This window comes from Anolis carolinensis, chromosome 4 (assembly GCF_035594765.1).
Source record: "Anolis carolinensis isolate JA03-04 chromosome 4, rAnoCar3.1.pri, whole genome shotgun sequence".
NCBI classification, from domain to species: Eukaryota; Metazoa; Chordata; class Lepidosauria; order Squamata; family Dactyloidae; genus Anolis; species Anolis carolinensis.
Genome location: NC_085844.1, coordinates 148,698,473 through 148,710,485, shown reverse-complemented (window position 1 = coordinate 148,710,485; position 12,013 = coordinate 148,698,473). Strand labels below are relative to the sequence as shown.

At 37.9% G+C, this 12,013-nt stretch overlaps 1 protein-coding gene across 4 annotated transcripts in view; it reads right to left on the bottom strand.

The window, feature by feature from the left end:
* Nucleotides 1-12,013, bottom strand: part of ptbp2 (polypyrimidine tract binding protein 2) — an 86,593-nt gene that overhangs the window by 21,667 nt on the left and 52,913 nt on the right. For all 4 annotated transcript variants that reach the window (XM_008109220.3, XM_062977976.1, XM_062977977.1 and 1 more), the window contains exons 6-7: nt 8,930-9,094; nt 3,921-4,031 (exon numbers count right to left, since the gene is read on the bottom strand). In XM_008109220.3, the coding sequence (XP_008107427.1) occupies nt 3,921-4,031; nt 8,930-9,094 (276 nt within the window). The remainder of the gene's footprint in view (nt 1-3,920; nt 4,032-8,929; nt 9,095-12,013) is intronic.

Sequence of the window (12,013 nt, the reverse complement as noted above, 5' to 3'; positions counted from 1 at the left end):
TGTGCTCACGTCAGGGTACTAAATGTAGCATTGAAAGATGACTAAATTAGCACACTATATGTTGCAACCTGACATTCAGGTTTTCATTATTTTCATAGGGATGCTTCCATTGTGAGAGCCAGTGTGGTGTAGTGATTTTGGGATCTGCACTGACTTGAGAAAAGAGTTCAAATCCACAGTAAGCCATGAAAACCACCTCATGACCTTGAATACACCAGTTTGCTAGCCTCAGAGGAGGGAAAGGCAATTCTCTCTGAGCAAATCTTGCCAGAAAACTATGTGATTGGGTCATTCTGGGATAACCATTAAGTCAGAAATGACGTGAAGGCAAACAACAACCACCCCCAGCATGGTGACTACAATGGAACTAACATTTTAGGATAAGCCCATTATTTCCCAAGTAAGTGTGCAAAGACTGTATGCTTTGAGAAATCTATCAGTGATGTAGGATGCATGTGCCTTCAGGTTGCCTTATGGTGACCTCATAAATTTCACAAGGATTTCTTAGGAAATGAATATTTAGATGTGGTTTTGCTAGTTCCTTCTTCTGAAATATAGCCTATGATAGTATAGGTGTTTTCTCTGTCAGAGATCAAGGGATATTGCTAATGATGCTTTTCAAAATGAAATTCGAAAGTTCTCTGGCACCAAAAAGACTAACGGATTTATTAAAGAATAGTTTTTGTGAACTATAACCTACTTCTTCAAGGCATGTGGAGTGTTACCCAGCATTTCAGCTACATATGCAGTACATAAAATAGGTAGGGAAATTATTGCAAGGTCAGAGAGAACAGGTCAAGAAAGTACTAAAGGTAACAAATGCTAATGAACATATAGGCTGTAATTCTGCCTGGCTCAGCATAGCTCAACAGTTCAGGATGTAGACCTACCTTAGACTGAGCCATATACTACCTTGTAGTTACTATACAGCCTCTGAAGGCTCCCACCCACATGGCAATCCTCCCTGTCTACAAAGCCCCATAACCACATAGCCAGACACAAAATGATTATATAAATACTGTTGAAATTTGCCATGGGTCCTTGTAGAGAAGGCTTCAAAAGCTGTACAGAGAATTGGAGTAAGGGGGAGCTTTGGATGCTGCAGAGAGAGGAAAGGAATATCAATCTTTGCAGTGCTAAAAGGGGAAATATTCAGGCATAAGGGAAATTTATGTGTCTCCATAGGACTAACAGGATGCCAATCATAGTGTGATAAGAATCCATTTTCTGGATTTATCTCATTTCATTATCCCAGTATTCATTAAAGTATGTTCTGCTTTATCAGTGGTTCCCTTGCAGAAAGTATGAAATGCACTTCTAAAATTAGTGTCTACTTTATTTATCACCGATGGAATTTTAATAAAACATTTATGTTTTACAGTTTGCCTTATATCTGTAATTTTTCATACTATTTCTTTTACAGCTACATCTATTCAAATAGTGTCTTCTTGTACATTAAAATGTTATTGATATGCAAGCCTGTTAAATGATCTGCATAGATATCAATGGTGAATTGTGGTTTACACATATACCAGTATTAATGATGATGAACACTTAATTTTTTTCTGAGCTTGGCAAAGGACACTTACAAAATCTCAATGAGAATAGATGAGTTTCTGTAAGGATATAATCATGATCTACACAGCAGGCCTGCACAATCTGTGTCCTTCCCTGAGGTGTTTGGGATTCCACCTCACAGAACCCCTAGCCTGTTTGTCCAAAGGTCACAAATTCTGAGAGCTAAAGCCCAAAACACATGAAGGGTCACAAGTTTTGCAGGTCTGGTCGATAGGCTCATACATCCTCACCCTCCTCTCTTGTTCATATGAGCATCCACTTTGGGATGACTGAGTCATTCCCTCTTAGTAAAAGAAAAAGAAAAAGGTCTGAATTAGCCTTTTTCATGCTAACGAAATTATCTACGAGTAAAATGGTCACATCCTCAAGAAAAATGCTGTGAGTTTAAGTGAAAGCCTCATCAATATGCTCCAGTCTCAGTTTAAGGTAGAGGGCTTGCTTTAGTTCAATTTTGCAATTCATATATAGCAGAATTTAATAAATAATTGTGCATACTAATTGGTTGCTAAAATAGTTCAACCATATTGGTTTGCAACTTAAAAGGAGCATTTCTGTGACTAGATGAATAATCTCAACAATCAGGTTACAAAATCCACATGTTCTTTATCCCACAGCCCTATTCACTGATATGCATAGATGTATTGAATGCAAAGAGAAGAATATGTTAACTCATCCAGTTGCCTGCCAGTGATTCCATTGTTATCCTTCACGTCTGAATAGAAGAACCTCCTCTGCACATGGACCTTCTCCAAGTGACTCAGGACTTAAATATTTTGGATATCCTGATTGGGTGGATAGGGTCCATAAACAATGGACCCGCCACGATTTCCAGTGATAGTGGATCACCCCTAATTAGTAAATGGTGCAAATGTAAAAGCACCATTTCATGTTGATACCATGTAATATTATGGGGCGTGATCATCCACATTTTTCCTCTTTGTGATGGTCCCAGAACTGAACTCATATGGATGTAGTATGTATACAGAAAGTTTTTCTCCCACAGCTCATATAGAGAGCAACAAGACTGGAGATGGAGAAGATATTATTATCATCTCTTTTTATATGTTCGTTTACCATACGTTCAAAATATGTAAACAGAGCTGATTTGGCTCATAACTACTTAAAGAAATTGCAGCTATTCAGAAAATAAATTTTCCAGAATATTCTTCAAATAATTTTAAACAAAGCATGGTGGATATTATTAAAGCAAATAATGGTAGTCATTGGAGAGAAGACAATATCTCAATGAAATTGTGCAAGTTTGTTTATTCCTTTAAATATTTATATTGATAAATTCTATAAATAAAACAAAATACACTAAAGGATGTAAGGAAGCTTCTTCTGCATGTTATAATTTATAACAAGTAAGACAAACTATGATTTTTTTCCCCATGTCAGGAACAACCTGAGTCACTTCTGGTGTGAGAAAATTGGCCGTCTGCAAGGACGTTACCAGGGGACGCCCAGATGTTTTGATGTTTTTACCATCCTTGTGGGAGGCTTCTCTCATGTCCCCGCAACTATGATTAACACTTGCCTCTAAATGAGAAGCGAAGAATTTTAATTGTCTGATCACATTTTGGAAGGACAAAGAACATAAGTGATAAGACGACATACAAGTGGTAGTTAAGACCAATGCCAAGTGCAGCTGAAAGCCACACCCAAATACCACTTCTCAACATAGTCGCCATTCAAATCTAGGCACTTATCATAGCGATGAATGAGCTTGACAACTCCTCCCCCACAAAACTCTGCCGCTTGCGTCCTCAACGCAGCGTTTTGGTGACGATGTGCAGCTGCGGAAAGGGGTGATCTACTTTCTGGATAACCCTCGTATAAAGATCAAGTGGGCATTTATTTATTTGATTTATAATCAACCTCTTTTTCAATATGGTACTTAAGCTTTAGCTGAAAACTATGTGATGTGAACATTCATATATAATATCAACCTTTTCTCTACCTTGCCTATATTACAGTGGCCTCACAAGAGTTCTGTGGCAGAAGTTGCTTTGTGGCACTCCCTTACTGAGGGTAAAAAAGACACTGAGGTGGACTGGAAGACAGCAAGGAGGAGGGAAGGATGAAGAGTGAGGGCTCTTTGGTGTGAAATCCCAGTGGGATTACGGTAAACTAGCGAGCCACACTGGAGTATCTTCCTATGGCAGCTGACACACAAGGCGTACCGATAGAAAGCAGCCCTTTTGCCATTTGTTGTCTGGGTGGGAAGTTGATTTTGGTATTCATTGGGATCCTGGAACGAATCTCACACAGATAATTAGGGGCAACTGTAAATCTATATTTACTAACATAGGTTTCATAGAACAAATTACAATTGTACTCACAAGTTTTGCTTGTTGAGCATTTACTGGATCACCATACTGTAACAATGCTTGAAACTGGTTATTCTTTGTGAATGTGATTATTTTCAGAACTGCTCCAAATTTGGAGAATATCTGTTGAGGAGAAATAAAAATGTATGATTACTCAAATCTACACACAACAAATCATGTTTAAAGGGTTTCAGAGTTGTAGTTGTCTTAATAATTGCTAATCTTCTGAAATCTCTGAACTTAGGACATATTATGGCACACACTTTCATTAATTAGCTTCCAATTCTTCATATAGGTAGTATTACTCCAATTCAAAACACATGTTTTTAAAGTATATAATATTAGTGATTGCCAAAAATATCTGGTAGGGATAGAAAACAATGTTCTATAGTATTGCACCTTACAGAAAGTTAATTCAATGAGAATTTCTTATAATAAAGACTATGCTTTTTAAATTCCACGCAAGAACTCAGAAATATATTATAAATATATTTGCAAAAAGATGGATCCAATTAATTAAAAATTTAAATTTTAAAATTTTTATTCTTGTTCCAAACCCTCCCGGTGAATACTCCTACCAATTTGTTGAAGAAGTGGGATAACTCTATCAAACAATGGGTAGTGGGAGGAAACAAAAATAGAATTGCCAACTTTTTATACTATAGTAAACAAGAAATGGGTGGTTGGGGAGCTCCCTCATTGGGAATATACTACGAGGCAAGCCAGTTAGCAAGGCTATTAGAATTCGAATTGGAAGGGTCAAAAAAATGGGTGCAAATAGAAAAGGAAGCAAATAATTGCCAAAGGGGAACATCATTGGGAGAGAGAATTGATAGAAAAGACTTAAAGAATTTAAAAGCGGGCCCCTGTTTTTCAATGTTGTTAATCTGGAAAAAATGGCAAAATAAATTACAAATAAATAAAATTGACCCTTTCCCACTAGAAACATTGGAAAATAAGGACAAGACATTCACAAATCTAATTAGAGCACTGAAGGAAAACTGTTTCAAAAGGATTGGGGACATCATGAATCCCAAAGGAGAAATATTAAAGTGGGATAAAATAAAAGATAGCATGGTTAGGTCTGTCCAGTAAAGCCCAGGCCATGAAAAGAAGAGAAGTAGTTGAAACCCCACTGGATAGAATAATTAAAAGGAAAATAGAAATAGATAAAGGAATAACTGGGCTATTGTATGATGTACTAATCACATTAACTTACAATACAAAAATAACCATTATAGATAATTGGAAACAGGAAAAAAACTTCACTGAGAAATTAATTGGGACTTGGATTGACAATATTCATAAAATTAAACATATAAGGATTAAAGAAACCCAAAGGAAAATAATATCTAAATGGTATAGAACCCCACTCCAAGTAGCACACATAACGGGAAATACTTCAAATAAGTGTTGGCATAACTGTGGGGAAATAGGTACATTTTCCCACATGTGGTGGGACTGTAGAAAAATTCAAAACTTCTATAGAAAAATAAGAAAAATAATGGAAGAAATAATAGGGAAAGAATTAATATGGGACAAAGCTAGATACATGTCTCTCACAGTAAAGGTAAGGGAAGATAACAATAATTGGACAGAGATTCTAAAATATATGACAGCCGCAATACAAGCCACGATAGCCCGAGGATGGAGGGATGATACAAAATGGGATGTAGAAACCTGGTGAGCTTATATATCAGAATAATTAACGACTTCATCATTCAAAAGAAAAAAATATATACAAATAGCCTAAAAGATCAAGACTGGTTAAGGAAATGGACTGTTCTCATCGACAAAATAGACGGAGACGAAAGATACCGCACCTTGAACCAGGCGTTCCACATGATTAAAATGATGTATTGACAATTTTGAATGGCTGTTCCAGGGGGGTGGGGGGTATGGGGGGAGAGTGGGGGTGGAGGGTGATACATTTCTAAGGACTGTTTAAAATGTCATTTAAGAAATAGTTACCTTTGGAACAATGTATACTGAAATAAGTTATGTATGGCAAAAATAGTTAATTGTTATGATGTATCAAAAAGAAATTAAAAAAAAGATGGATCCAATTTGAAATCACTGTATCTTTTGCAGTGAATGAAACTCTGACCACCTGAAAGGGTGGGACATAAGAATTTCTGTCGGGGGTGCTTTGAATGTGATTTTCCTGCTTCTTGGCAGGGGGTTGGACTGGATGGCCTGTGCGGTCTCTTCCAACTCTATGATTCTATGATTATTCCTAGATGCCTCTCCAAGGGAACAAACAGCCCCTAGCCCCAGTCATTTGCAAGACGGCGACCTCACAACGTAAATTCTAATGAAGTATTTGTCATTTGAGTAAGTTGCTTTTAAAATTTCTTTCTGGTTCAAAATGGTTAGTAAAACCTGAGAACGTGGTTATTCATTAAACCATCTGTAACTTTTTGTGAAATTTTAACAAATTGCCATTGTGAAATATACTGTCTTGAAATTGGGTCCATCATTTTGAAACTCTATCTAAAGTAGGTAGACCTACATTACAGACAAATACCTTCCAACCTGCTCAATCTACAAAGCAAAATGCCAAATACTACAAATATAGCTTCACAGAATAATTTTGCATACACGTTTTAACAATATTTTCTTTTTTTAAAGTTTATTCTCTCTTTTATTAACTAAGACAAACCAATCAGGGGCCATGTGGATCCTAATTATCTTTATAGCCTGTTCCTATAAGAGGCTTCTATCTTAAAAACTGCAAATTCACTTCTACTTAGCAACAATGGTATGGGATCATACATATTGTATTGTATGCCCTTCATGCAATTAGTGTAATGACATAATCACGTAACTAATTGGTTGTGGCTAGATAAACAGGTTAGCAACCAAAAGCATTTCCAGGCAGCACCAAATCACGGGATTTCTAAGAGGGGCAAAAAACACACACACACACACACACACACAAAACCCGGAACTTCAGAGCAGGTCCCCACACTGACCTGCCGTTCCTGAGCTTTCTTCCCTCACTGTCCTCCCTTCTGTGTCTCAGGATAAAATTGAGGGCAGATGGGGACTCCTGCCTGAAGGTTTTTTAAAGTATACAATTATGCGCTGATCCATATATGCGAATATGCACACATCCTAATAGAATGAATACAAACATATTTGCATTTGCGCATATACAGATCTGTGCATAACAGGAATTTTTTTTAAAAAAACCTCCACCTGATTTCTCCCTTCCCCTAATTATTTATTAAAGTCCTGCTTACAGTGTTAAAGAGCTTCAGAGAGTTCTAATGGCTGTGCTTCTTTTCAATTGGTTGTGTATCCGTTTGACAGCCCAATCAAGATCAGCTGTTTAAGGCTTTTTAAAAGGGAAGGGCATCAGCTGGAGCACTCTCCACAGGGGGAAGGGAAGGAAAACACATGTTTTCTGGCATGCAGGGTTACACAGACATGAGAAGATCCACATATTTCAGTCAGAAACAGGAGAAAAGGAGACCTTTTTATCCCACAGCTTCCCTCCTTTGTAGTGAATAACACGAGTTTTCTAGTGACGTTGTCTAGCCATCACCCATTTTGAAACAGGAGTTCTCGTGATTAAGGTACTGTGTGGACGGGGCCACCGTTTTTAAAAAGGACGTGTATGTCACCAAAATGTGAATAAGCAACAGCATCCTGATATGATTTAAAGACTTCCTAATTTTGTTCTTACTGATGTACTGTGGCAAGTTCATCAGCACAGGGTAATAAGAGAGGAAGTTTAAAAAATGTGAAGTAGAGTTAATCAATTTGGATGAAGGGACTCTGACCTCCACATGTTTCCATGCCTCATTATTAAAACATTAATTAAGGATTGTGTATCCTTAAAATGTAATAGTAAGACAGAGTAAACAAAAGAATAGGCACAAAGGCCTGGATCAAGACCTAGGCCTCATTAACACAAGCCAAATGAGGGGGGCCAGCACAGCCTTGTCCCATATTTAAAAAGTTGCTTCAGGGAAGCTCTGGAGCTTGCCTGCACTTTGTGGTGGTATGACCATTTGGGCGGGTTTTGATTTGGAAGAAGCCATGGCCATTCACTCAGTCATCCTGCTTTTCCCAGGCCTGGCAGGGGCTGACACTTACTATTTCCCTCTCGTTCTAGGCTTAGTAACCACCACCAAGTACAAAGCTGACAGTTATTGTAGCTCATTCTATTCGCTGACATTAGATGGAGCTATCAGAGACAGGAGGGGGGAAAGGAGGGAGAAATTCCTCCTTCCCCTTTCTCATGTCATTCCAGCTAACATTAGTGGACGCAATGAGTAATGACCATCAGCAACTTTATGTCGAGTGGTCACATATAAGCCAAGGACGAGAGGGAGATGGGAGAGAGTGGCACTGTACTATGCTCGGCACTGCTGGTCATGCTTGGCACCATGCCATGCAGACTCCCACAGTGGTGATCCAGACTACGCTACTCTAGATAAGCACAGACAGATGTGGCACCTGAAGATGGGCCCTTATTCATAGTATAGAACATGAATACTCAGGATAGAGCATGAATAAAGTAAATAGGGATTAGTGTCAAGTAACATAAGTCTCACTAATTTCAAAAAATTTACTCTATAAAGACGGGTCTGGTTTTAAACCAAAGGGTCCCAATATAGAACTGTTCAAGTTTAACATACAGTGAACACTCTGTGTCCATAATGTACTATACATACACCCATCAAAATATTGGTAGAAATATCAAGAGTAGGAGTGGGTGGAGCAATAGTCTTACAACCAAGTTATCATTTTTTCTAGGATGTCCCAAAAAGTCATGTTATCATTCTACAGAACCATGACAGATTAACATATTTTCATGGCGTAGAGTTTTCCTACAGTTTCGAATTACAGTCCAGATACAATTAAAAGTGTGATGTTCCCATTAAAAAATGTAACCTTAAAAGTCAATGAGTTAACAATTCTAGCATTAGCTTCATATTTACCATCATTATTTCTTAGCCCTACATTTAACAGAGCAATGGAAAAAAATCCCCACAAAAAGAAGGGCTTACTTGGTGGAGAACATCAAGGGTTACAGGATAGTACATGTTGTCAATAATTATTCTAAGGACTGGACTCTGTGCTGGAGTTACTGCACTCTCACTAACTGTAGTTCCACTTATAGGAGTATTTGTTGTCTGTACAGCAGTCACTGCCTGTAGTACTGCTTGTGCTCGCTGTATAAAAAGGAAAAGGGAACATTTAAAACATATGTGAATTAGGTTTGGATATATTAGGATATTCTATGACAATGGTAACTATCAATGTTTTATGCCTCTCATTTCCATATGACATCATTAATATTTTTAAATCCAGATTTTTAATCCTTTCATTCAAATGTAGGATCTAGGTATGGCAACATAGTAGGATAGCTTAGGCTTCTTTATATACAACAAGTATATTTTCTTTGTTCTTAGAGGCTTTATATATCCCCTTATAAGTAGCAAAACTATCAGTATGCACACAGTTGAAGAGAAACCATATAAATAACAAGTTAAGGCTGATCTGCAACACCAAAATGTCAAAGAAAGCCCCACATTGTCATTCCGCTGCATGACAGAACATTAGCTGAATAATAGTAAGCTCTAGAATTCTAAGATATAGACCCCACACAGGAATACATGGTCTACTGAACGACAAGCTTGTCATGTTTTTATGTTTGCTGTTGCTTGCACGAGACCCATTGTCCTCAATGCTTTGAACCAGTATCAGAGATGAGAAGGAAATCCATAGTAAGGAATACATAGCTTGCTCTTGGACACAAGCAGGAAGGAGGAAAGAAAAAGACTGACAATAATATGTTGGTGTTTTTATATCCTTGATAATCTTACACAAAAGCACTCAGTTAACATATCTCTAAATCAATTTTAATGAAACATGTTCCTACTATCACCCTAATTTTCCATTATTAGTATTTACAATAAAAGTGTGTGTCTGTCTAGTCTATTGCTCCAGGACTGTAAAATGGTGGAAAATCAACATGTGGAGTAAGACAATCTATTGATTTTTAAATTTTCTGTCTGTAGACTGCAGTTCTATACCTAGTGGCAAGGTGACAATAACTTAGTAGTCAGCACACATTAGGATCTGTGAAACTAAAAGAGGACTTTGTGATGACTCATGGGCCATGTAGTCCCGTTCCTGGTACTATTGAGGCAGATGAAGAGGAAAACTTGGGTTTCCCACCGTTTCAGCCAGAATTGGAGCCCTTGCACCTGCAAGATGTTTGCCCACAAGAAGTCAGCCAAACAAGCCTTGAGCAGAAATCTCCCCCATTTTCTCGCCGGGATTATTATAATCAAGATAGGGGCGCTCGAGAGGCGACTCGCCGGAGCGCCAGGATAGCTGCCAGACAATTAGCTGATTAAGTCTGCTTCCCTTGGGAAACTTTAAGGAGTCATGCATCTGGACACAGTATAGGTTTCGTTTCTAGTTCCCCAGAGAAAGTGTTCCTTGGCGGGAAAACAAGATCCTATATAGGTGTTTGCCCGCAAAGGAATCCTTGCGGAGTCAATTCGTCGGCTTGAGGAGTGAAATCGTGTGTAGACTTCGTACTCCAGTTCCCAGATCCCGGATCAAGTTTCCAGCCCAGCCTTGTACCATGGACTTCTATGGACTCAGTTTTTGATTCATGTTTGCCTTGTTTCAAGTTTGATCTTGCCAAGTTTCAAGTCTTGCCTTGCCTTGCGTTTTAAACCACGGACCTTGCTTCTCTGATTCAAGCCTTGTTTTCCAGTTTCCTTCGGATTTACCTTAAGCCTCAAAGACTATGGACAGTTCCCCACACTATTGCTTGTCAAATAGTGTGTGTTTCGGTGAAGTGGATTATAACTTTGGACTTTAATATCACATATTGGACATTGTTTTCCTGGACTATATTTGACCTTTCCTGAAAGGTCTACTTCTGAACTATATTCTTCACTTGTTTTTATTGACTTTATATATTCCTTTAATAAAGATATTAGATAGATTCTGGCCTCTGCGCATAGTTATTGGTGCTCTGCAGCCTGGGTCCTGACAGACTTCAACATTAAGAGATCTTTCTCAAGAGAACGACACTTTGAGGCACAATCCAACTGCTTGAATGTGTACACATACAGGCAGAAAATAAGAGAATTCCTCCTGCTCAGCTGTAGGCATCAATTTTCTATTTTGCCTGGAAAAGGAGGATGGTGCCCTGTAGGGTTAGTTTATTGTTTGCTTACATCTTAACTGAGTAATCTAAAATTAGTTGGTAATTTTAGATGCCTCAAACAGGCTCCCAGTCTTTGTGGAATCCAGAATTTTGTAAAACTCATATGTGTTCAATATCTGCACCTCTTTGCAACTGTTAAAGGCAGAGGAGATCAATGAGGACAAAAAAGTGTGAAAAGGTGTCATGAGGATACATTCTGAGCTAAAGGATGTGGATTTCTGCATTACATAAAAAGTGTCTAATAAACTCCAACCTTCTTCTTACTAAAATCAACTTTGAATGGAGTACATTTGTGAGACAACCTATCAGTATGTATAGTCAAAGATCAAAAGTGTATAGTTTTCTCTAATGAGTAAACTACAGGCAGCCCCTTAGTTACAAACATTCAACTTACAAATTGTTACAAAATGGGGGTGAGACAGCAGGAAGTGAGAGAAATCTTATCAAGGGGAAAAGGTATCTCCACTGGAGCTTTCTCTCCAATTCTTGTTTCCACAACAAGCCAATTTTTCAAAATCCATTTCTCACAGGGGCACAAAAATGAGGTGAAATCTTCTGAACGGTGTTTGTTTTTTCTCACACTTTCTGTTGTCTCACCCCCATTCGTAAATCAGATGTTTGTAATTTTGGGACTGCTTATATATGTTAATCAGAATACCTGGAATTTTAATTGCAGTTGTACATATGATGAACATTTGATTGGTAAGATGTAAATATTACAGCATATGATAAAATGGACAAAAATGAGTTCTAATATTCAGAAAAAATAATGGAGGAAATGTGGTTGAAGGGATTGAAATTTACCCTGCATGATGACCTTAAGGAGATCTTTTATAAAAATCTTATAAAACAATGTATTTGACCCCCCAAACACTGTATAAATAGGTAATCAACAATACAT